General features: G+C 38.9%; 1 protein-coding gene across 2 annotated transcripts in view; it reads left to right on the forward strand.

The window, feature by feature from the left end:
• Positions 1-27,692, forward strand: part of Arp2 (Actin-related protein 2) — a 205,273-nt gene that overhangs the window by 10,473 nt on the left and 167,108 nt on the right. The window contains exon 3 of one of the 2 annotated variants that reach the window (XM_067138557.2): positions 24,082-24,099. The exons of the other annotated variant lie outside the window; for it this stretch is intronic. Coding sequence (XP_066994658.1) covers positions 24,082-24,099 — 18 coding nt within the window. The remainder of the gene's footprint in view (positions 1-24,081; positions 24,100-27,692) is intronic. 2 annotated transcript variants of the gene reach the window in all.

Consider the following 27,692-nt stretch of genomic DNA (forward strand, 5'->3'; position numbering starts at 1 on the left):
CACCGTACCATTGTACATCCACAAGGTTTTTTCTCTTCTTTAAAATGTGGTATTTTGTAGGCTGTGCTATTCTTGTTCTTATTTTCTGTATGATTGGGAATTCCAGATATTGAAGCACACCAATGACTGGTGTGTCAGCTAGGCAGTTTATACGGTGACAGCTAACCTTGTATGAGCTTGAATATTATGGGCTGAAGAGGTATTGGAATTGTGGATCAGAGACTGGATGTATAAAAGTTCTCATTTGATAATTTTTGTGGTATATCCCCTTTGAGTTTGGCGATTGTTAGCCATTTCTTGGGAACCTTTAAAGAAATGTTCTTTTCATACCATTTCAACCAATTACATGGCAGGTACTATTTTCTTACGCCAACCTCACGATGGGAGTAGTCGGAACCAATTGATCAGCACCTTCACATTATTAAATATGTAAATAAAAGCAACTTAATCACCGAATTCAAAAATACCTACATTTTTTGGATCAACACTTTGATAAAATTTGAATGATGTCTCCAATTGATAATGATGTCTCCAATGATAATGAACAAGTCCCCAAGTTACTTATTAATTTTTATATAAATCATAATAATTATACAAGAATTTTCAATTATAAATCTGTAAATATCCCTCCGGTCTTATCAGCAGCTTCCGTCTTATCTGCTCCTTACGCCACAACTTCGCCGCCAACTTCTAGCGCTCTCAAGGTTACGCCTACCCCTCCCCTCCCAGCTTGCTCTCTGCCCGTGCTAGCATACCCCTACTACACACATAGTAGTGGCCAGACCTCCTTGAGTGGCTAAGGTGACTAGTCGCCTCTCTTCCAACATAAGGGGTAAGCAGTCTTAGACTCTCACTTCATTAGATACTTTAATTTTTCTAGAACTGACGTATATCTTTTCTCCTTTATATTTTCAGACTTCAGTTCACACTCATTGCATTTTATTCTCCACCTAAGACTTTGTTGAACTCCCAGTAGAAACTCGAGGACACCTATTTTGGCTTTAACGTATTATTAAAGGAAATTTGGATACCTGCCTCTACACACATATGCAGTTTCATGTGTTATTAATTCTGTGATGTGAAGTATTACACTGGTCAACTAACTATTATGTGATTTTTTTGTACCTGACTCATTTTCTATGCAAATAGAATGAGATTTAACTTGTGACTATTTTTATTTTACTTTATACTTCATTCAACGAAAAATTAAAATGAATTTTAGAAGTATTGTTAAACAGTTTTTTTAGTGATTGACTGATAGCAGTGTAAAATCTAATATGATTATTTACTTTATCAGCTTATGTAATTTGATGTATTTTAACCTCCATCAATATGAATGTATTGTTATCTTAATTAGCCTATGTGAAATTGTTAGAAGCTTATACACTAATTATACGGTTATTGATTGTCACCAATGAGAACATTAGTTCTTAGAGAACTATTATACTTTTAAGTCAGTAGGTTCGGGGCCCTGACCAAACTTTAGGTTAAGATGCTTATGACATGTCCCAACTTATCCCTTTCAGACCTGAAAGAAAACTGGAGGTGTGAATTTTTGTTTGTACGTCAAGAACTGACTAAAATGCTCCTCAATACACATATTAATTGTTTATTTTACAAAATAAAAACTAACATCCGAAAAACAGGACCCACACAATTGTGCGTATCAAAATTCAAAACCTCGTATCACGTACGATGGTGTAGCTTCAAAATTTACGTTCACTAACCAATGTACACACTTCATTGAATATATTCCGGTATTCAGTAAAGCTTCTAGATTAATATAAACGCAGTAAATAAATACTTACTTTCGGCACTACTGCTTCCTGCCATCTCGCCGATCAACTGTGCTTTTTAAACTCTTCTTCCTTCGCCCTGGCGGTCAAGCGCATTCTAAAATCAATTGAAATACACGCCACATGTCCTGCACAATCACTGCAGTCCGGTGTAGCGCCGAAAAAACATCAAATACGGTCAGGGATAACTAAAATACGAACCCGCACAATTGTGCGTACTCGGTCTGAAAGGGTTATACCACCAGTTGTAATGATTGGTAAGTATTGGAAAGGTGGTTTGTCTTATTGTTTTTATTTACGACTGTTACAATCTAGGCCTATATCCAATACAGTTTATTTATAACTTGTAACAGTATATTATGCCATAAGCAAATTATAAGTTAGTAGTACATCATCAGCTACAAATATGCTTGGGTGAAAATCTTAAAGAGGTGTAAGGACATTGTCTTCATACATGGTCGTAAAACATTCTCTAGTACAGTACTTAAAACATTGAATATGTGATGAGCAAGGAAGAGGTTAGGACGGGTGACTACATGGTCTCTCTTGTAAACCCAGAACGAGCATGCAGTGTTTGTACTCTGCGCCTCAGCAGAAAGTGTATGTACAATCTTAAATGAAATCATACCTTATAAAAGATGCTGGAAGTGCCATTTTTCATAAACACCATTAGGATTTTCTTTACACCAATAGCGAGAGTTATAACTGTTCACACGACTATTAAGATGAAACCAGGCCTGAGCTGTGGGTCAAGTAAATGATCACTCACTCTTGTGGCTGGATCAGCAGGTTTTAAACAGTTCGTTGTTTCTTATTGAGCACTGAGGCAGTAGTTTCAAATTTATTTACAATTATGTGAATCTGTGCTCATAAAGGAAATTGCATCCCCGTTGAGCTGACTCATACTTAAAATAACTTTTCCATTCGAAAATATAGTGTTGCAATAACTGTCTCACCATGTTAGATTCAAACTGGCTATTGATGCTACGTGCTCCCGTACAGCTGTTTAGGTTTCGTAGAGTAGGAACACTGCTGGACGATTTGGATTTATAACAGAGACCCTCTATATCTATCTACTGATCAAAAAATGTTTTGTTCCATAAAAACTAAACTTACCAAATTGTTGGAATGTTCATTAAAAATGATCTTGTAATCTCAGATTGTTAAAAAGTAAGGCATATAAAGCATCCTCTTGTGTCACTATGTATATCCTTTGTGTTCGGGATGGCAATCTTCCTGCAAGGAAGAGAGGCTAGCGCGCGCTAGTGACTCAGTTATTTCGTTGGAGTTGTAGGTCACTTTTTTTTTCTTTTTCGGTTCTGTGCTTTTCCCCTGGCAAAGTCGTGTGTTAATAATGTATGAGACATATTGATCTGTTTTGTATGTTATAGTTTCGCATACTTCCCTACATTTGTATTCATTCTTACTTCATAATTTTATTGACTTGAATGTATTCCAGGGAGTTCTGTTGGTGACAATTTCTGGCATTTTCTCTTTTTTTTGCTAGTTGCTTTACGTCGCACCGACACAGATATGTCTTATGGCGACGATGGGACAGGAAGGGGTTAGGAGTGGGAAGGAAGCAGCCGTGGCCTTAATTAAGGTACAGCCCCAGCATTTGCCTGGTGTGAAAATGGGAAACCACGGAAAACCATTTTCACGGCTGCCCACAGTGGGAATCGAACCTACTATCTTCTGAATACTGGATACTGGCCGCACTTAAGCGACTGCAGCTATCGAGCTCGGTGGCATTTTCTCTTCACATTATATCCAAGTGTTCAGAGAAACCTATAAAATTAAATTTCCGTTCATTTTACAGTCTAATAAAGGAAAATACAGTATTGTGCATTTTGTTGCGTGTGTCATTGTGATATAAATATTATTATTTGTATGTATCTGTCAAGATTTATAACATGTAACAGTGTATTTTGCCATAAGCAAATTATATGTAACATTTTTATGTGTTTCTTAGTTTAAGATTTTAAATTTGTGGTCGATTCACATTGTAACTGTAGATATGTATGCCTTTTATCCTGTCCTTTCTTCACTTAGACCGTGGCAAAATATATGTGATGAAATCCAATAATTAAAAAATCTTTGTTTTTGATTTATAAAAGTTGGTAGCTATGCATACAATACCACGCTCCAGACAAAAGTCTTCAAAACCATCTTTTTAATTCCCATATCAGTGTTTGAAGTGAGCAAATTTTTCTTAAGAAAGGCCTTCCTTGCTTGCATTTTATGTCCTCACTTCTGCCCCACAAACCTACTACGCTGGCGTAGCAGGGTGAGAGGCGATACTCCCATGTGGCTTGCCAATGGACTTGAGGGAAATAAAATACCTCTCGTGGACCAAACACACTACCCCCTGCGGGTGGGGGACGCACATGTAGAACACACCCGCGGTATTCCCTGCCTGTCGTAAGAGGCGACTAAAAGGGGCGACCAAGGGATGATTGAATTAGAACCATGAAACTACTTTTGATTCGTACCATCATGCGGGGAACACCATGGGTTGCCTGTACTTGCGAGTAGTTCCACTAAATTACGTATGAAATAGGTTTGTGATTCGTAGCAGTAAAGAGGCTGGCCTGGGGGTTTCCAGTACCCGTGCGTCGTACCCATGTGAGCAACACCGCGGGTCTGGGCGTAGCCTGTGTGTTGTACCGCATTATGAGCGACACCGTCGGTCTGCGTTGCCTGTGATTGGTGCCCACTATGTGAAGAACACACGGGAATACCGGTGCCCGTGATTAGTACACCTAGGTTAGGAGACTCATCGGTTTGCGTTGGCTGGGAGTGGCACCATTGTGTGAGAAACACCATAGGTCTGTGTTCCCTGTACGAAGTACAATACTTGTGAGAAGTACCATATTGTGTGGAACACCGTGAGTCTTCGCTACTTTTGATTAGTACCCCAACATGACAAATACCATGGTTCTACTTTACTCGCGACATGTACCATTCTGTGGGGCCTTAGACATGGATTTTGCACCCTTTTAGACATCAAGCATTGTGCTTTATAAGTGGTCCCTTGGTCAGTAATACTATTATTTACGATCTTTTTTCTTAGTCTGATCCACTGTTTTTGTTTTTTGTTGAGTAAATGTCCATCTATTCATTCTTCATGACATTTTTTATTTTATTTTGGTCATTGGATGCATTTGTACTTTTTTGTTGTTTCATTTCGTACCATTAGGGGCCGATGACCTCGATGTTAGGCCCCTTTAAATAACAAGCATCATCATCAATACTTGTGAGTAGTACCATCTTGTGTGGAACACCGTGATCCTTCGCTACTTTTGATTAGTACCCCAACTTTACTCGCCACATGTACCATTCTGTGGGGCCTTAGATATGGATTTTGGACCCCTTTAGACATCAAGCATCCTCGATCAGGATATGCTTTATGGTCCCTTGGTCAGTAATACTATTATTTATGACCTTTTTTTTGCTTTGGATCCACTGTTTTTTTGTTTGTTATTTTTTTTTTTGTTTTTTTTTGTTCATGTCCATCCATTCATTCTTCATGACATTGTCTTATTTTGGTCAGTGGATGATTTTGAACTCTTTGTTGCCTTTTCATTTCGTACCATTAGTGGACGATGACCTCGATGTTAGGCCCCTTTAAACTACAAGCATCATCATCGTCATCACTTCTGCCATCATTAGTTATTTTATTATCCAATATTCATCTACTGTATTTCATTTAAGACTTCATTTTCTAATCCAATAATTCCTGCATAACCTAACTCGTTTGACTGCACTCCATTACTTTTGTTTTGGACTTAATTATTTTCATCTTGTACTTCTTATCCACGACTCTGGCCATACCATTCAGCAATTTATCTAGATCTTCTGCAGTCTCGGATAAAATATTATCATCAGCAAATCTCACGGCTTTGATTTCTTCTCCTTGGATTGTGATTGCCTTTCCAAATTCCTCCTTGATTTCCTTTACTGCCTGTTCTATACATTGGGGCCGATGACCTAGTGCGAATATCTAAATTTAGGCCTAATTGGAATTTTCATTTCTATCTGTGCTTAGTAAGAAGCGAGGATACGTCTGAACGTAGTTTTAACATTGATGTAGTGTAGTATAGTAACTTATTAGAAATTAGAGTGCCTATTCTATAAATTTGAGTAGTTCTGTGAATTTCGAACTTTAATGGTAATTTTCTTTTCTGTTTTTGCTTGGTAATAACCTGTTGTAATTAGAATACGTCTGAACGTAGTTTAAAATTATTGTAGTGTATTGTAGTATCTGTACTTAGTCTGAACATAGTTTAAAATTATTGTAGTTTTTATAGCATATTATTAGAAAGTTGTGTGTTTGTTCTATTACTGTGAAATATTTGTGTAATATAGTACCGTTTCTGTGGTATCTGTAGTAACTCTCTTACTAAAATTCTGTTGTTGTAATTAGGGTAGACTTAACTGCAGTTAAGAATTGTGTAATTCTTGTGTATTATTCATTGTTTCCAGTAATTAACAGCAATTTTCATCGTGTTGTAGGAATAAAAGTAGTATTGTAGGTAGTAGTAGTCTATATTAATTATCTTACTGTCGTGTTATCTTTGTGAACTAACCTAGACAATATTTATTTCCTTTCATTTTTATTTTGCACAGAATAAGTTATCTTATTTCTCCTTTTCTTTTTATTATTTAGCAAAAAATGGCTAAGCAGTGCGAGTGTAGGAAATGTGGGTGTGGCCAGGCATTAAGGAATATGAGAGCTTGAGGGAGATAATTAGGATTCTTTCAGAGGACAGGAAGGAAAGTAGGCCTCCAAACAATGTACAGGCTACAGTAGGTGTAATAGAGGGATGGGAAGGAAAGGGGGGAATTGTGGAAGACAGGTAGTCTAATGTTTTAAGGGGAAGGAGATTGCAGGCTAAGGGCTCCATTCAGGATCAAAATTCAGGACAGGTGTCGGTGAGAAATCTGTACGAGTCACTGCAGGTAGATCAACCGAGGGAAGATGAGGTACAGGGAACTGTTGCCGAGAAGTGTGGAAGTAGGAGAAAGGGAAGAGGTAGCAAAGGGAAATGCTGACCAGGAGGGGATCAAATGAAGTGGGTAGGGTTGAGGCTCTGGTCATGGGGGATTCTATAGTTAGACATGGGAAAGTGTGTGGAGGAAAGGGTACCAGTGTAGAGTGTTATCCAGGAATTAGGTTAAGGCGGATGTTGAGGAAAGTAGAAGAGAGGGAGGAGGGAAAGGAGAGGGTGGTAGAGCTCTTCAAAAATACTTTCCTAAGCATTCACTCTCCTCTTGTTACAGACTTCACTCCAAAGAGTTCTATCAACGTCGATAAACCTTCGACTTTCGTCCTTCAAATAAGATAAATACATCTATAGACAACCGAATGCTTTTTCCTTGCTCCCACAATTACGTAAGGAAGATTTATCTTATCATAACACATTCGACTTTCACTCCTTCAGCCAGTTAAATAGACTATAGGCAGCTGAACAGCCATTTAAGAGATCTGTTGTCTTATCACAACATACGATATTGACGTTTGTAACAGTGTATCAGCTTTGCTTTTTCTTATCATCTTCAAGGAGGCACATTTCTGTTTCGTTATAAAGACTGAGCTGTTTACTGCCCTATCCCAACAAGTTTTTCAATGCTCCGGAAAGTATATTCATGTGAACTTATGACATGCAGCTTGATACTGCAATTTTAGCCAAGGACATTCTAATATTTTGTATGTTTAGACTGACACCTATAATGATATCCTCTTTTTATGGCTTGTAAGAGCAATCAGGATCCTGATTTTTCACCATACAGGTTTGAATTTGAGGCTGATGATGCCCTTAATATGGGCGAAACATGTCCCTTAACATTTTATAATATTTAATTTCTGAAAAGATCTCTTTGTATTGAATAGGTGGATATATAAATATACACTTGTAACAAACTTTGTATTTACGTACATTTCAATACGGACCTAACATGAGAATTATAACATGTAACATACCACTTAGTCGAGCAGCTCGTCTCCTTTCTCCCAAGTCTTCCGAGCCCAAACTTTGCAACATTTTTCGTAACGCTACTCTTTTGTCGGAAATCGCCAAGAACAAATCAGGCTGCTTTTCTTTGGATATTTTCCAGTTCCTGAATCAAGTAATCCTGGTAAGGGTCCCATACACTGGAACCATACTCAAGTTGAGGTCTCACCAGAGACAAATATGCTCTCTCCTTTACATCCTTACTACAACCCCTAAATACTCTCATAACCATGTGCAGAGATCTGTACCCTTTATTTACAATCATATTTATGTGATTATCCCAATGAAGATCTTTCCTTATATTTATACCTAGGTATTTACAATGATCCCCAAAGGGAACTTTCACCCCATCAACGCAGTAATTAAAACTGAGAGGACTTTTCCTATTTGTGAAACTCACAACCTGACTTTTATCCCCGTTTATCATCATACCATTGCCTACTGTTCATCTCACAACATTGAGGTCATTTTGCAGTTGCTCACAATCTTGTAACTTATTTATTACTCTGTACAGAATAACATCATCTGCGAAAAGCCTTATCTCTGATTCCACTTCTTTACACATATCATTGATATATATAAGAAAACATAAAGGTCCAATAATACTGCCTTGAGGAATTCCCCTCTTAATTTTTACAGAGACAGATAAAGCTTCACCTACTCTAATTCTCAGAGTTCTATTCTCTAGAAACAGAGCCACCCATTCAGTCACTCTTTTGTCAAGTCCAATTGCACTCATTTTTTGCCAGTAGTCTCCCATGATGTACCCTATTATATGCCTTAGATAAGTCAATCGCAATACAGTCCAATTGACCTCCTGAATCCAGGATATCTGCTATATTTTGCTGGAATCCTACAAGTTGGGCTTCAGTGGAATAACCTTTCCTTAAACCCAAACTGCCTTCTGTCAAACCATTTATTAATTTTGTAAACATGCCTAATATAATCAGAAATAATGCTTTCCCAAAGCTTACATACAATGCATGTCAAACTGACTGGCCTGTAATTTTCAGCTTTATGCCTATCACCCTTTCCTTGATATACAGGGGCTACTATTGCAACTCTCCATTCAGTTGGTAAAGTTCCTTCATGCAAACAAAAATCAAACATGTACTTCAGATATGGTACTATATCCCAACCCATTGTCTTTAGTATATCCCCTGAAACCTTATCAATTCCAGCTGCTTTTCTAGTTTTCAACTTTTGTATCGTACTGTAAATGTCATTGCTGTCATAGGTAAATTTTAATACTTCTTTAGTATTAGTCACCTTCTCTATCTGGACATTATTGGCTGAACGGTCAGTGTACTTGCCTTCGGTTCAGAGGGTCCCGGGTTCGATTCCCGGCTAGGTCGGGGATTTTAACCTTAATTGGTTAATTCTTACGGCTCGGGAGTTAGGTGTATGTGTTGTCTTCATCATCATTTCATCTTCATCACGATGCGCAGGTCGCCTACGGGAGTCAACTAGAAAGACCTGCACCTGGCGAGCCGAACCCGTCCTGGGATATCCCAGCACTAAAAGCCATACGCCATTTCATTTCTGGACATTATCCTTGTAACCAACAGTCTTTGCATACTGCTGACTGAATACTTCTGCCTTTTGAATATCCTCACATACACACTCCCCTTGTTCATTAATTATTCCTGGAATGTCCTCCTTGTAACCTGTTTCTGCCTTAAAGTACCTATACGTACTCTTCCATTTTTCACTAAAATTAGTGTGGCCACGCTGACTGAATACTTCTGCCTTTTGAATATCCTCACATACACACTCCCCTTGTTCATTAATTATTCCTGGAATGTCCTCCTTGTAACCTGTTTCTGCCTTAAAGTACCTATACGTACTCTTCCATTTTTCACTAAAATTAGTGTGGCCACCAATTATGTTTGCCATCATGTTATCCTTAGCTGACTTCTTTGCTAGATTCAATTTTCTAGTAAGTTCCTTCAATTTCTCCTTACTTCCACAGCCATTTCTAACTATTTCTTTCCAATCTGCACCTCCTTCTTAGTCTCTCTCTACTTCCCTGTTATAATATAGTGGATCTTTACCATTCCTTACCACCTTTAAAGGTACAAACCTATTTTCACATTCCTCAACAATTGCTTTAAACCCATCCCAGAGTCTGTTTACATTTTTATTTACCGTTTTCCACTGATCATAGTTGCTTATTAAAAGCTCCCTCATGCCTGTTTTATCAGCCATATGGTACTGCCCAACAGTCCTAATTTTAATCTCTTCCTTTCTTTCACATTTATTTTTAATTACCACAAAAACAGCTTCGTGATCACTAATACCATCTATTACTTCGGTTTCTCTATAGAGCTCATCTGGTTTTACCAGCACCACATCCTATTTAGGTCGCTCAAGGCTCTGCCAATTTCTGACTTCAAAATTTTGTCTGTCATTTCATCAGCATCAACAGCTTTTCTTGTTCCAAAACCATATCATGTACACCTTTGCCTTGATACAACAGTTGGATATGCTCCTGCCATCTTTCTGCCTTGTCTTCTTTCCCTAGAAGTAGTTTTCCATCTGAGTTTTCCATGTCAAACTGACTGGCCTGTAATTTTCAGCTTTATGCCTATCACCCTTTCCTTGATATACAGGGGCTACTATTGCAACTCTCCATTCAGTTGGTAAAGTTCCTTCATGCAAACAAAAATCAAACATGTACTTCAGATATGGTACTATATCCCAACCCATTGTCTTTAGTATATCGAGAAGTTTTCCTTTCTCGAAAGGTTTCCTTGATTTTCCTGTATGCAGCATCTACCTTTTCTAGGACCATACAACCTTCCACATCCTTGCACTTCTTCAGCCATTCTTCCTTAGTTGTCCTGCGCTTTCTATCCACTTCATTCTTTAATCGCCTGGGTTTTTTTTTCCCCTCTTCATTTTTTGCATTCTTGTATTTTTGTCGTTCATCAGTTAGGTCTAGTATCTCTTGAGTTATCCATTGCTTCTTAGATGTTCTTTCCTTTCTTCTTAACATTTCTTTAGCAGCGCTACTGACATTCTTCATGGCTGTCCATTCTTCTTCTATTGTGTTTCCTTCAGCCTTTTCATTTAGTCCTTGTGCAACATGTTCCTTGAAACAATTGCTCACTCTCTCTTCTTTCAACTTCTCTCGATCCCATCTCCTTTTTTTTTTTTTTAAATTCAAGTTTTTCAACTTCAGATGGCATTTCATGACCAACAAATTGTGCTCAGAGTCGACATCTGCTCCTGGGAAAGTTTTGAAATACAACACCTGGTTTCTGAATCTTTGCCTTACATTGAAGTCTATTGGATACTTTTCAGTGTCTCCAGGTCTCATCCATGTATACAGCCATCGTTTGTGGTGTTTGAACCAAGTATTAGGCCTAGCAAGTGCTAAATTACAATCGGTGCAGAGTTCAACCAGCAGACTTCATCTTTCATTCCTTTGTCCCAATCCGAATTCTCCTACTGTATTACCTTCTCTTCCTTGGCCTACCACTGCATTCATCTCCCATCATAATTAGATTCTCATCACTAGAGCCTAGATTTCCATGCAAATGCATGTTTTTAAATAAGCTAGTTACACTTATGGCTTAACGATTTTAGATAACCGTTCTTTTTTCCTGCATGTTTGCATGTTTTGGCCTTTCTAGGAGAAAATTTATGCATAATGCATATTTTGAAGATTTTGGATTTAATAGCGAATATTTTGACATTTATATTGAACATGAATTTTCTTCTGATTTTGGCATATATATAATGTTAACTTACATGATAGTGCTTTTTATGAATGTTGGTGTGCAGAATTTGGGACTATTTTTCCTCATTATGCGGTATGTCTATTACTGAGAGACGGAGAGAATGTATTCCGGGCATCTTTTGTGACAATGTTAGTACATATGCCAGAGGTCCTGTAATCCAATTTCCAAGCACTTTCTTATCTGTTGCTTGAATAAACATTGACGTAAGCTGTAATTCTTAGGATTAAGGTGTCTCAGTTATATATTGCTATAAATTGAACTTTAAATTGTGCATTACTCATTGATGGCTCATTTGTTGTGTCTTGTATCACACTTCTGTGACGCCACGTTACTGAGATAGCAGTCCGGCTCCATGGCTAAATGCTTAGCATGCTGGTCTTTGCTCAGAGGGTTCCCAGGTTCGATTCCCGGCAGGGTGGGGAATTTCAACCATAATTGGTTAATTTTGCTGGCACGGGGGCCGGGTTGTATGTGTCGTCTTCATCATTTCATCCTCATCACGATGTGCAGGTCGTCTACGGGCGTCAAATCAAAAGATCTGCACCTGGCGAGCCGAACATGTCCTTGGACACTCCCGGCACTAAAAGCCGTACGCCGTTTCATTTACTAAGATAGCTCACAAACATTGGTTTTGCACTGAACCCTCATCTGTTGTTATTCTGGAATTTCCTACGCAGAATTCTCACTCGTCACACATCTTTGTTATCGCAGCAGGCAGTCATTACTAGTTATTGAGGTCGAACAGAGTGATCCGATCAAATCCTGACTTTGAATTCGTCAAGCTTATATAAGGCGTGTGTATGTTAGGTATTCATCCCAAAGGCTGGTTTGATCCTCTACAGCTCCACCAACAGCTGTCATAGATAGCCTAGGTGTCACTGAAGAGGCATACGAGGGAAATGAGGAGTGAGGTAGTTTACCGTTGCTTTCCTCAGTATAAGACGTATTGTGGTAAAAATGCAGAAGACGTACAATTTGACCTCAATTGGTCCCAAATGTTTTCATTTAAGTGTACACCTGTCACTTCTTGTGGCGTAGAAAGATCATTTTCTGTGTTTAAGAATATGTTGACAGATAAATGAATGAGCTTAAATTAAGACAATTTGGAGAAATTACGGTAGTTGCACAGTGTTTCAAGAGAAATTGAATTTTGATATTGCATATTTTCCAGTTTATAGTCGTGAATGCATGCATATTTTGAGATTTGATAGTGCATGGAAATCTGGGCTCTACTCGTCACCTTTTACATATTGTATTAAATCTCTATCTCTTTGTATATTCCTTCGATTTCATCATCATTCGTTGAACTAGTAGGCATCTATATGCCTATTGTGGTGGGCATTGGTTTGGTGTCTATCTGGATAAAAATAATCCTTTCACTATGCTGGTCGTAACTTACCCGCTGCCCTATTGTCTTATTATTAAACCTACTCCTGCGTTTCCCCGGTTTGATTTTGTGTTTATAACTCTGTAGTTGCATGACCAAAGATCCTGCTCTTCATGCCATCGTACTTCACTATACCAAATACATGTAACTTTAGTCTATCCATTTTCCTTTTCAGAATTGTCTAGCCTACGACGACGATTCAAACTTTTAACATTCCATGCTCCAACTCAGAATGTCGGTATTCATCTTTCTGATGATCCGGAGATCCGAATGGGGGACCGTTTTACCTGGGAGGAGGCCATCATCAGTAAGTCATTCATACAGAGAGAGCTGCATGTCCTCCAGAGTTAGTTACAGCTGCAGTTTCCAGTATCAACACAGCGCTGTGTTGACTATTATCACAAGGCAATGTCAGTCAATTGTCTAGACTGTCACTCTTGCAACTTCCAAAAGGCTGCTACCCCCCTTTCAATGAAGATTCGTTAGTCTGGTCTCTTGACAGAGACCCACCTGATAATTTTGCACTTGCAGCTCTGCTATCTGCTTCATTCAGATGCGCAATCCTCCCCACCACGGCAAGGTCATTGGTTCTCATGCACGTGGCAGTTTTTAAATGGAGAGTCATCCTTATGGTTTGATCTCACTGAAATCACTGGCTGTGATCAGCAGTCGCATAGAACCACTATCTACTTCATTCTTCTCAGCTCGGCAAGGTCACATGCTTCGCCTGGGAGGTTATTGGGTTCTCATGCGCTTGGCAGTTTTTAAATAGAGAGTCACATCCTTGTGGTTTGATCTCACTGAAATCACTGGCTATGATCAGCAGTCGCATAGAACCACTATCTACTTCATTCTTCTCAGCTCGGCAAGGTCACATGCTTCGCCTGGGAGGTTATTGGGTTCTCATGCGCTTGGCAGTTTTTAAATGGAGAGTCACATCCTTGTGGTTTGGATTTCACTGAAATCACTCGCTATGATCAGCAGTTGCATAGAACCACTATCTGTCTTCATTCTTCTCTGCTCGGCCTTCTTACATTGGCTCGGCTACTTGTACTTGCAAATCTCCCTCATCTATTACTTTGTGAAGAAGGAAGCCATATTTTTTTTTCATTCTTGATTCAGTTAATATAACACTTTTCAGTCCGTTGAAACTCTAATTATGACACGCATAACCCTGTAACATACCTGTAAGAAATAACACACTAATAAAAAACGACAGGTGTCATTCTACAAGGTTATCTATCAGATCACTTCCAAACATCCACAATACAATATTATTTATCTTTTATAAACTTATCAATGATTGTGAATTGGAAATATTTAAAATTATTAATGCTTTAAGTCCTCCGCTGTCACCTTAGTAACTTTGAGAAAGTTTTCTGTACTTAATGTCTAATGTCTGCTACCTCCAGTGATAACGGGACTGAAGCCAGCTCCCTTGCTCTGGTTGAGGTTTGCTATGTAGGGGATGAGTGGAAGGCGCTAGGCAATAAATATCTTCGGTGGAGAGGGCAAGGGAAGTGTGTATTATGTGTGTTAGTCGTAATGATTTTGAATAAAAATGCATAAATTATTAAGTACCTTGTAAGATATTATTTTTAGTAATTTTGTACACGTACACACCTTTGGTGGGTATGTAAATGAGGGTAGAGTTGCTATGCTGCATGCCAGAATGGCCACCAGAGTGCATTAGTGTTGTTCGTGTTTAGTGTTATCAGGCCTGGGAGGGTACATAACTGCATCAGATGTTGAGTGATCACTGTGAACGACACATACGCGTATAATATTGACAGGGGCCTCATTGTGGGTTTCCATTAGGGCAGCTGGTCGAATTGTGCAATATCCAGATTTGTGTGTCATTCAAATGTGACAGTGGCCCGATGTCTGACTGCATGGGAACTTGAGGGCAGGCATACTCTTCGCCAAGGTTCCGGTCGACCCCCTTCACATCTGTGCCTGTCATCTAAGAACAAGTAATGGACTCCCTGCAACATTCTATGTCACCTCGCAACATTGGTCGGACACTAGCAGCAGCTGGACGGCACAGTGCTGCCGTTAACACCACAACACAAATGGCTGTGTTTGGAATGCTGCCATGACCGGGTTCGACTCCTCCAAATGTTGTGCAGGAACAACCATTCCATTCAGCTGGCGTGACTGTTTGGTGTGGTTTTACAAGCTCCTTTATTCTCGGTCCGTTTTAGGGATCTCGTTGTGCAACGCGTGATTCCAGCTTTGCAGGAATGCTACTGTAATAATAATAATGTTATTTGTTTTACGTCCCACTAACTACTCTTTTACGGTTTTCGGAGACGCCGAGGTGCCAGAATTTAGTCCCGCAGGAGTTCTTTTATGTGCCAGTAAATCTACCGACACAAGGCTGATGTATTTGAGCCTCTTCAAATACCACCGGACTGAGCCAGGATCGAACCTGCCAAGTTGGGGTCAGAAGGCCAGCGCCTTAACCGTCTGAGCCACTCAGCCCGGCGAATGCAACTGTGACCACACCGTTATTTTCATGGAAGATGGGGCAACACCACATATCGCTCGGCAGGTGAAAGAATTGCTTCGAGAAACCTTCAGTAACGACCGCATTTTCTAGATGCGTGACCTACGAGGTCATCCGACCTAAATCCATGTGACTTCTGGTTGTGGGGATATTTGAAAAATCGTGGGTATGAGGGACATGTCCAGTCTCTGCCTGATCTAAAAGCTAGCATTCGATGACACGTCGCTCTGATTTCACCCGATGTGCTGCGGGCAACTGTCGACCATGCCGTGTTACGGATGCAGCATGTTGCTGAGTTTTGAGGCCATCTTGAACAGTGTTTGTAACCGTAAATGCCAATAAACCTGCCAGAACCACCATTATTGTTACCTCCCTTTTTTCTGTGACCCCTATCATATTTTTGCCTGGTGACAGAATTTGGAACTAATACTTTTTGTAGCATAACTCGCAAGCGCATTGCTCTTAACGATCATTACAGCCGTGCTGAATATCATAACTTTAATTGTGGACACCTGGTATAATGTTCTGTATCCATTGAATAACAAATTCAGATGCTGTGTAAGTAAAGTTGATCCCGTTTCTTAGATGTGAAGCATTTCATACTTCAGGCTTCCATTATGGGTGATAGTGACCACCTTGCAGGACAGTCTTTCTAGTGTTGGAGATTTTTGCATATTAATACTCAAACTGAAAAAGACTTAGTCTCTCAAGGCAGCTTGAGGCCTAGTTTAAATTGTTAGCTTCATAGAGAACGAGCATTTTTCTCCAGTCATTTAGTTCTTTCTTGGATCTCGAAATAGACATCGCCCATCACGTTTGCTCATTGTAGCGTTGTAGCTTTATCTTCTGTGAAGTTGAGCACTTCATTTACCATTCCCTTGGCACTTCCAGAACTTTCTTCTACTATCACTTCCATTGGAATATGAGACTTTTCAACTGAATATCAGAACTTAATTGGTCATGTTATGACAAGTCTTGAGTGGTGTCCAATATAAGAGAATACGAATAGGATTTTTTGATACCTGAAATTATTTCTTTTTCAATCTGTGATAATATACCAATTAATTCATTCTGTATTGCTGGGCTTAAATTAGTTGTTTTCCTTTTTTTTTAATCTTCCTTGCAAATTAAACAGGATGAAATTCGATCATAACTATCTAAAAGGTCAGTGATGGTAAGGGACTCTAGCCCAGCTTCTCCCGATGACCTCTAAATGCCATGTTACACACGAAAACTAACTTCATTCTGTTTCCACATCAAGTAAGTATTGAGCAGATTTGTATCTTCTTGGTCACAGTCCTTGCCAATTTATTGCTGGACTTAAGTGACAGGTCATCCCTGTATGGTTCACACAATCCATTTTATGGATAACACAACCATTTGCTTGGAACATTTCTCCATGTAGAATTAAAATAAATGCAAGAGAAACTCTGTTTCTGTCATAGCGAACAAATGGACCTTTGGGTCTAGAGGGATAGAGTTTCAAAATGTTTTATTTCATACTATTATCCTTAATGTCCAGACTAACATATCCTCGATCCGTTGGATTTGTCGAAGTACTCTCTAATACACCCTTGAAAATTCTATCAACGTTGATGAATATATTTGGAGAATTGTCTTCACACGGGCGTAACTCATGCAATCTCTCTTCAAGCACATCTGGTTCCATACTGCTAGTTCTTTCCCTATCAGACTGTGCATCTACCTTCAGCAATTTCTTTATAATTTTGTTCCCTTTAGCTTCATTCTATTTAATGGACCTCTTAATCCCTTCTGGACTTCTTAATCCCTAACATCGCTACTTATGATGTCATTAATTTTATCGCATTGGATGTACTCTACTCGCACATTGGTACCCTCTGAAAGTTTATAGTCCTGTATGCTGGACATTTACAATGCATACATTGGTTAAGAATCTACAGTATTTACACTCGAACACACATTATTTACTCATACAGCACACAAATTAAGACGTCAGCGGTTATACTTTATTTACAGACGCGACTTAGAAATACGAGGAACCGTCATTTGAAGAACTGATGCTGAAGACCGAACAGACAGTTACACTCTGAACGGGCGTATAGAGATTCCAAAGACGGGAGGCGTTGTTAAATGAGGAACGGAAATGTTGTACCATACTCCTAAGCTGCAAGTGTGCAGGAAGTGTCATGTGAATTGGAATAGCAGCGATGACAAATGCTCCACCATTCATATTCTTAGAAAGGCCACACACAGCTACTCAGCGGCAGAGCAGAGTTATAACCTGTCCACCTCCTATTCTTCACACACCGCCGACCTCCACGCTTTATTTTGTTCTAGTTTTAAAGTTGTCGAGATGTTCCTTGTATGTATGAATCAGCCCAAATCAGCGCTTCTTTTCTAACTAGTCTGACGTCTTCCCGGTTGAGATCATGTAGGTTTAAAATTCTGCTAAATTCTAGCGGATATATGTTTCATTACAGGACGTTTCCTTATGTAGATTGCCATCTCTTCCCTGACCTGACTGTTGACACCATCAGGTGACAATTCTTTCAAGGCCTTGAAACCTCTTACAAATCATATTTACTTAACTCGCTGTCATACGATATTGCGTGGCACAGAAGGATGGTATGTTGTAGTTTGAAGTAATTAAATTTAATAAATTAGACAATAACGGCACTACACCACAGTGAACTGAACAAAGTGAGGGAGGGTGTTGTGGTTTACAGAGGTGAAAGGTGTGGGCATGAATGGGTGGTTTTACGAAAAACGAAAGATTGATTTAACTCGGTGAGTCCTACACCCGCCTATAGACGGGCTGATGCGGCCGGTCTAGCAGTGCTACGCCCGTCTATAGACGGTGTGCGAGAATTTTAATTTACTTGAGTTTTCCGGTTCACTTTCGAGTGCGAATTTGATCTCTGACAGGTTCTGCCATCTGTTGGGCATTATGTAGAACCAACTGATCAGAGGTTATAGCTTCGGGAAGTAACTTACAGAGCTTTTTGTAGATGTCTGTGGAGTTCATCTGTGATGTAAACAAACACGGCAGAACAACAGTTTAGTTGCTCTTGCAGTGATGTTATTTCAGATCAAAGAATCTTTCTGTTATTAACCACAGCGGAAAGTGATGATGAAGATAATCATTTTAAGGAATTGTTAAGCGATTTTGAAAGTGAGAGTGATAGAGTGCCGAAAATATTGTATGAGAGAGAGAAACAGAACCTCCTTCTAAACGAAAGAAGAAGAACACTGTGAGTACAAAAGCTATTTTATCGCTAATTTTGTGGCGGATGGATTACTTTTCTTCACCAGAGTTTTAGGTAACTGTGACAGGCTCTGAGAGCCAAGTAGTGTTTGATGACAACCCGAAAATCATTGATTTTTTAGAAACTTTTGTGCCAGTGGAGTTGGTGCAGATAGTTGAACAAATCGGCATCACAAACAACCAGTAGAACTATCACCACATTCCAGGTTTGGAAAATTTTAAAATATCAACTTATATACTCCTAAGAAGTTACATGTATTGGTTGCCTACAGATTTTAGGAAATAATATAATTTCGGGCTCTTTACTTTGTATAAAGATAATGCACGCGTGGGCACATAAGTGTAATTTTGTTTTCTCTCAAAATAATATTGAACATAAGTGTAGGATTTTCCACTTGCATTTATATTTATAAACAATCAACATTTATAAACATTTTGAGCTAATCAGCCCACTGATAAGTTAAAAATTGAGGCTTCTACAATTTTTTTTTTATGTACGAATGAAAAACTCAGCACTGAGGTACCAAACAGTCAACTGGTAAGTCAGCGCTTAAAAGGTTAAAACTTTAAAATTGGCAGTTTTATTTCCTTTCTTAACATTTCCTTTAAAAAAAAATACTTTGCCAAGCAAATAACAATCAGATACCAAAATTTAGCTCGTAAGCTTGAAAAACACCTTTAGAGGGGTCTCAGATAATAATAACTTAACAATATCAGCTTGAAGATCCCTAATTACAAATTATGTTACTTGCGCAATCCAGGAGACGGAACTCCCAATTTCTACAAATTTACATTTTAGGAGACTATTTGCAAGTTCCAGCCAGGTCTATCAGAGGCACAATCTACATTTAACAAAATTAAACAGTATTCACTGTCTCAACAGTCTGATTGCCTTAAAATAAGTTAAAATTACTGGGCGAAAATCAAAATGGTGAGGAGGCGAACTTTTGCGCTCCTTAGAATGACCCATTGTTGCGCTTATGGCCCGACGTTACAGAGGTGACTAGATAGAGAAAAATATTTTAAGTTACAGAAATAGATTTTAAAGGGTACAAAATGATAGTCACCTCACTCTCTATTCCCTGATTTCGACTTGTTTTGAAATTTACATTTGAGAAAATAAAAGTTACATTACTAAAGATTTGAGACCTTCCTCTCGAGTTAGCTTTCAAAGACGCTCGCATAGTTAAGGCAAAATTGCCATTACCTCGAGAGGATGGACCTCCCGAAGATGGACGAGGGAACCTTTCCCCCTACCTCTGTTGCGTACGCACTGTAGACTGGAGCGATCGCTAAGACGGCGTTGCTCACCGGCCCTCAGCTTTTATACCGGTGAGGAAAGTTTCAGAAAACTCTGGACCAAAGCCCTGACACCCCCCGAATTCTTATCGGTTAATTTAATAAATATCAGAAATTTTTTATTAGTAGATAAATAAATATTCAAAATTTCTTATTGGCCAACGCCTCAAGTTGGCGGGAAGAGATAGAAGTGTTGATAAATTTTGAACATCAAAAACAAACGCTAAACATTCCAGTTTGGGAAACCTTAACACACAAAATTTATCTTCAATTTTAATAGTTCATCTTCACCCCATAGGGCACAACATAAGTTGATAGTATGGACATCTGTTGAGAAATGTTCACACTATTTCCGAAATGAGTTCTAGAGGGCCTTCTACAAAGCGCTAGTTTTAAATGCGCGGGGCGGGTGTACCTAATCGTCTGCTATTGTTCCTGGTTCTTAAAGCTCCTGAGGCGCTTTGATACAGCACAAAGTGTAAGGTCTCTACATCATGATTCTCTACTGTAAACATTTGAAAATAGTCAGAGCTAGACTGTTGTAACAGTGAATTTTTAATGAGATTGCTACATTCTGTTAGTGCTCACTCAGATGTTCCCCCTCACTGAGTGGTTGATGGTACAGTAGTTATTTCAAATTAAGAGGGGCGAAGAGACAAGGTGTGTGGAATATTCTGTAGGGTTGGAAGATAACGAAAACAGTGTTGTGGACAAGTGGCTGAAGGAAATAGAAATTTTGTCTCCTTGCCCATGGTAGCATTTAAAGATAAACTGAGGAAGTGATTAAGTAATGCAATCAGAATTTCAGGAAGATTTCTAACTGTCTTCAGTGTCTCTTCTTTAAAAGAGTTGTTCGCATGCTAATGCTGAGTACATGCAGTGAACCAGAATATTAAGTTCCATGCGTTATTGCTTGCTTGCAGTGTACGTACCTTATGTAGAATATGTCTTACACTGTTAAATATTTTGTTGTATACTTTATGTTGTGATGTAACCAGAGTACCACTGTAACATTTACTTACTGATATGGAAGATAAGCAGGGTTGTAATCGCTTAACTTTGACATACCTAAGCAGCCTATTGTTCTTCTTTTTGATACAAGTGTCAAGTAATTGACAGGAGCTTTTTACCTGTCTCATGCATACTCGGTATATGGAACTATTGACCATGATCTCTCAATTTCCTTGTAGCAAAACAATTTAGGTAATGTAGGATTCTTGTAAACTGAAGTGTCTAAATCACAGATATTAAGTGAAATTCTTCCTCCAAGAAGGATGGGGGGTGAGTAGATGATGGAGGAGGAGGAGGAGGATGGTGATGATGATGATGATGATGATGATAATAATGTTTGGCCATGTGGTTAGGGGCGTGCAGCTGTGAACTTGCATCCGGGAGATAGTGGGTTTGAACCCCACTGTCACCAGCCCTGAAGATCGTTTTCTGGGGTTTCCCATTTTCACACCAGGCAAATGCTGGGGCTGTACCTTAATTAAGGCCATGGCCTTTTCTTTCCCACTCCTAAGCCTTTCCTATCCCAGCATCGCTGTAAGACCTGTCTGTGTTGGTGCAACGTACAGCAACTTGTAAAAAAGATAAAAAATGTTCGAAGTTCCTTCACCAGGTGAGGTGGCCATGCGGTTAGTGGTGTGCAGCTTTGAGCTTGCATCTGTGAGATAGTGGGTTCGAACCCCACTGTTGGTAGCCTCAGGCAAATGGGGATGGCCATTTCATTCCTACTCCCAGAACTTTCCTCTCCCATCCTCACTGTAAGACCTATCTGTGTCAGTGCATCGTAAAAAAAAATTGAAAAAGGTCTCGTCATTTGTGATAGATTTAAAGAGATGACAAGGGAGTCAGAATTTTGTGGTAAAAGGACTTCTTTAATGTGCTGGTGAACCTGCTGACACAGGTCTCTCAGATTTAAGCACTTTTAAATAACAAATGATTGTCAGGATTCTATCTTACAACCTTGAGCTGTATCTCATACTTCATGAATGAATAAGTTAAATAAACAAATTAAAAATATAAATAATCTACATTAAACTCAATGCACTTAAACACTAGGCTGCCAAGGTGGGTTTATAGGTATCTCTAGAAAAGACAAAATACTTCACCAATATCAGTGATACTACTACAGTTGGAACGCGGCCAGATTGAGAAAGTCAACAGATTTAAGTACCTGGGAGAATGGCTAGAATGGCTGGAACCCAATGTCAGATTAACAAACAAAGCATATTGATAACAAGAAATGTCTCTCTAGTAACACCAAATTGAGGCTCTAGCAGACAATTACGCCACAGAATGCTTGATGATGAACAGGAAAGGATTGTTGGACCAACTGGAGGTCCAGGAGAGGAAGATCTTGAAGATACTAGGACCGATCAAAGTAGATGGCAAGTACAGAAGGCGACCAAACTAGGAGCTATACGGTTATACTGAAAAAATGATAGGCGTAGCCAAGAAGAGGAGTCTGACCTTTTATGGACATGTCATGAGGATGAACCCAACTTGGATGACCTACGAGATTCTCAACTACTGGGCAAACAGAAAGATAGGGATACCAGACATGCAGGAACTGGGAGAGCACCTCTCGGAAGAATAATCAAACAAAAGAGGTTTCGGGACAGACAGTCATGGACAAAGGAAAGAAGGGAGAAACATAGCCAGAGATTGCGCAGGTATTAGGCAAATATCAAGTCTCTCACAAAGCAGAAACATTGTGGTCCGTAGAAAGAAATAAAGAAAGAAAAAGAAGAAATGTGTTTCTGAGCAGTGGCTAAATGAACACTTTGACCACAGCTGTGAGGTTGCATTTGGCAGATTGTGGCTTCGAACCCTACTATTGGCAGCCCTGAAGATGGTTTTTCCTAGTTTCCCATTTTCATGCTAGGCATATGGAGTTTAGCTCATTGAGATTTTCAGTTAAAAAATCATGTGGCATCGAACCAAAATGAGCCTGGGTAAGCCACAGTTGGTTCCTGTACCATCATCGCCAGGTGTTGATGCAACATAAAACAAAGGAGAGTTGTTTGAATGTGACAGAAAGATGAATAGCATTTGGAAACAGTGGAAATGTTTAGAAAATTAATCAGCTGGGTGGGAAGTACAAGTAATGAAGTAATTTTAAAGGACATGGTCACAATTTATAAAAGGAAGAAATAAGAAAATTCTAGTAAATATTCTTGAAGACAAAATTATAGGAAAGGTGATGTTGTGAATGATTGGATATCATGAATGAAGGGAAAATGAGATAGAATTTATATATATTTTTATTTATATTTGTATATAAACAGTGGTGAGGTGAGATAAGATGAGGAGGAATGTTTGAAGCAGTCATCAGATGTAGTTTGATGGTGAATGGAATGTGACAGGTTTTGCAGGTACTGTTTGTTTGGCTAGAGTGTTGGTATCGTATGATGTGTATTGACAGTAGGTAAAATGGCTCCACCTATTCAATACCACACTAATAAATCAGAAATCAGGTACTGTACTCTGACTCTGTTGAAACTGGAAGGAGAGTTCTGGTTACATCTTTTCCGTTCTACTATATTTCTCTGATCATATCGACAGAACACCTACTGCAGTAACTATTGATATCCCCCTCAATCACTCGCAAGTGTACGCAAGTTATCAAGCAAGTCAAGAATAGACTCCACAAGATTTTAAACAACATTTTATGATGTATGGACACAAATGTCACTAAACTTTCTGTTGGAGATTGATTTAACCATATTTATTACGCCTTGGTTAATTCATTGTACAATATTTGTGGTGCATGGACATAATTACCACCAAGTAGATTGATTTTAATGTGTAACTTTTTCAGATGTCTTTGTTTGTTTCATGGTCTTTTATGTTTTAGTTGTGCTAATTTTAAAAAATCTTTATGGCTCATGATGGCCCAAGCGGCTGCAACCGGTCCCATGTAGTAAGGTGGACCCATCTTACCTACCAAGAGTGTTGGTAGTGAAGCTGCTTTCCATTCTGTATTGTTGAAACAAACATGAGAATCCAATACGAAGTGTTTGATCCATGTGTCCAATGGCACAGCTCTCTTGTAATGCAACTTTTCTTTTATTACAGGAAGAGATTTATGTCAAAGTAAGAAGTCAACAGTGCTGTAAGCCCACATGAAGTGTTCTTCTATAATTGCATGAATATTAGATTAATACAATTTTTTGTTTGATGTAATAGCATCAATAATACCTGCCTTGTTAATTATACTACATATGGAGGTCTATATCCCACTAACTACTTTTGCGGTGTTTAGAGACGCCGAGGTGCCGCGGTAGTTCTTTTACCGACACAGGATGAAACCTGCCAACCATTAGAGCCACTCAGCCTGGCATATGGAGCTCTAAACTGTCAGAAAAGGCTCTACTGGAAGATTTTCAGATTTGGTATAATCTCTGCAGTTAATTTTCCAATTCAGAGAACTATGTGCGCCTGTGGTTGAGCTATAGCCATGAAGCCCCATTGAGGACTGCACTGTGCACTGTCACAGGCTTCATAATGTGAACTACTTTACTGAAAAGAAGTATATCAATACTAAAAATTTACATTCTCAAACAACATTCTGTCTTACTGATATTGTAAAGCCGATTCTAGTAAATTTCTTTCAAATATTTTAATATAAGTACGGTATGTATGGAGTTTTTTTAAAAATTTGTTGCTTTATCGTGCCAGATTTAACCCACCATGCTTCTGTGCAAAATTCAAAAGGTCTTCTTCACTTTAACAATCATCAGGTTTTGTTCTTTTGAGTAATGGTATTGCAAATTTATTAAACAAAATGTAATTAGTAATTTATTTGCAATATTCACACAACAAACTTTCACACAGAAACTTATTGAAATTGTTTGTTAAATCTTAACAAATCGACAATCCATTTTCTATCATTTGTCCCCTTAAAACACTGTTTTATTGTATACATACATCGTTCAATATTTCCTGCCTGTACATTTTTAATTACTTGTCCTTGAATATTAAACAAGAAGGAAGGTGACTTTTTGGAGAACCTCTTCCTGAAAATTTGGAGACACTTCATAGAACACCTTGTACGTGTGTGTCTTTAACACAAAGCACCAAGTGCTGAGTTATGATGAACCCATACACTACCAGTACAACTTATTAAGTTGTGGTATTTGATGTTAAATAACCTCTACAAATGATATGTGGCTATTATTCTGTGTTGTTACAGACAAGTCTGCCAAATCTCTGTGCACCTTGGTGAGACTAGGTCAGTGGTTCAGAGATATCCTGTTGTTTTATTTTCTTTTTTAACCATGAATTGTTTTCCTGATTCCTCTTGTAGACTAAAGAAATATTAAATCCTTTGTGAATACTTCCCTTGTAATGTCTAATGTATTTTGCTTCTTGTTGTGCTGCTCCTATAGGAGTTTGCTCATGTACCAGTAAGTATGCATGATTTTCAGCATGAACCTTTGTACTTCACCTTTGTATATTTCTACAAAATTTCTATTAATTATGATTTTGCCTCTTGTAATATATTGTAGATATTATAATCCAGCCCAAAATTACTCTGTGAATTCCCTTTATTCCTCCTTGTTCTAAAATGCCTTGATGATTGGGCTTTTCAGTTTGCTGTTAGATCCAGAGCAGCCCACTTAGTGGAACATTTGTGGATCACTTCTGGTATATGTCACAACTATGAAAAAAATAGATTTTTCAAACAATTTTCTTATTTGTAGCCCAACGATAGCAGTACATTCTGGTGAAGGAAGTTTGTAAATATCTGCATTAGTTTTGATGTTGTGAATTGCAAAGCAAGATGCTGCATTTTGGTAGTCTGTGAGATATTCTGTGTTAGTATGTGTCTGAAAAAAACTTCTTAAAAATAATTTATTAACAATCCTTCTATTCAATACAGGTTATCATCTAATAAGTTGAAGTTAATGTCCAAATATGTTTCAAGTCTATTGAGTCATATTCAATAGTTATTATAAAAATTATGCAAACATATGTTAAAAGTGTACTATGATTCAAATGTCATTGATAAAACCCATTCCTACCGGGCGAGTTGGCCGTGCGCGTAGAGGCGCGCGGCTGTGAGCTTGCATCTGGGAGATACTAGGTTCGAATCCCACTATCGGCAGCCCTGAAGATGGTTTTCCGTGGTTTCCCATTTTCACACCAGGCAAATGCTGGGGCTGTACCTTAATTAAGGCCACGGCCGCTTCCTTCCAACTCCTAGGCCTTTCCTATCCCATCGTCGCCATAAGACCTATCTGTGTCGGTGCGACGTAAAGCCACTAGCAAAAAAAAAACCATTCCTCTTAATCTGTTATCTAAAAGAGCCCATCTTGATGTTATTTTAGTTGAACTAACAGATAAAATTGTTGTGAGGTTGTAAGTCCTCTTGTCTAAGTTCTAAAAATAACACTTTATTGCTTAGTGTATGCATAAAATATCCGTCGAGTAAGTTTGGTCAGTTGATTGTTTGGTCTAATGGGGCTGTAATGTTACACCAGGTTGCCAGTAATGTTGTGGTATGATTCAGGTGAGGAGAACTGCCAATTCGTTAAACCTAGTGGTTTTTTGTATAATCTGTAATGGAAAGGAGGATGATGTATAAGAGGTCTGTAACTGGATAAATATTGCCCCCTCGAACGGCCTGATCTTGTTCGTTTGAAAGTCTTGACGTGTTTCTAACTGGTAAGGTATTATTGATGTGACTAAGTGGGAGGTGTAAGTATAGTTTTTGTATGCTGGGGGAGGGGCTTATTGTGAGATAGTTTACAAGTAAGTGGAGACAAGGTCTCCTTTCTTTGTTAATTTCTATTATAGTGCTATTAAAACAATGTGCGTGTTCCGACAGTTCTCAGCGTGGTAGTAGGAGGTGGCAGTTACTATGACAACCAGTACACGCCTCCCGTTTCAGCCAATCCCAGCTCGACATGCACTCTCCCTTTTCCTACCCCCGCTGTAAGACAGCTTCTAGAGGCGGTCGGTCCGAGTTCCACGTTGCCAATATAGTATACCGTAGCACGTGTGGCTGGGCTATATAACAATGTCTACTTTGAGTGATATCATTATCTGTAGGCTATAGTGTGTTTTTGAAGTCAGCTAAATATTATAGTGCTTTTGTGTTCGTGTTAATAAGTGTATCGTTGTCCGCCTCCGTAGCGTAACGGTTAGTGTTATTAGCTGCCGTCCTCGGGGGCCCGGGTTCGATTCCCGGTACTGCCAGAAATTTAAGAATGACAGGAGGGCTGGTATGTGGTTCAAATGGTACATGCAGCTCACCTCCAACGGGGGTGTGCCTGAAAAGAGCTGCACCACCTCAGGATGAGGACACGAGTTTACTTTACTTTAGTGTATCGTTATCGAGGCTGGAATTCTAGTGTAGTGTAAATTTTATATAGTATGGTGTAGTATAGTGTCATTTTAACACCATCTCATTTACAGAACTCCAAATGTTGCAACCCGTTCAGAGCGCCGCTAAACGACGAGGGCGACCTAGAATTCATTCACCTAGAAAAAAGGCAAGGGTAATGGGGAGGCATGGCTTCGCTATTCGTGGTCAAGCTCGCGATATGGTATGTGCCTTACGGGAATATTTTGAGGCTGAAGGGGAAAATGGAGGCTCACTGATAGAAGTTAACAAAGTTGTAGAAAGAACAGCAGCAGGTTTAAAAATTTCTCAAGCTACAGTAATTAGAATAGGGAAAGAA

The sequence above is a fragment of the Anabrus simplex genome, chromosome 1, assembly GCF_040414725.1.
Source record: "Anabrus simplex isolate iqAnaSimp1 chromosome 1, ASM4041472v1, whole genome shotgun sequence".
NCBI lineage: Eukaryota > Metazoa > Arthropoda > Insecta > Orthoptera > Tettigoniidae > Anabrus > Anabrus simplex.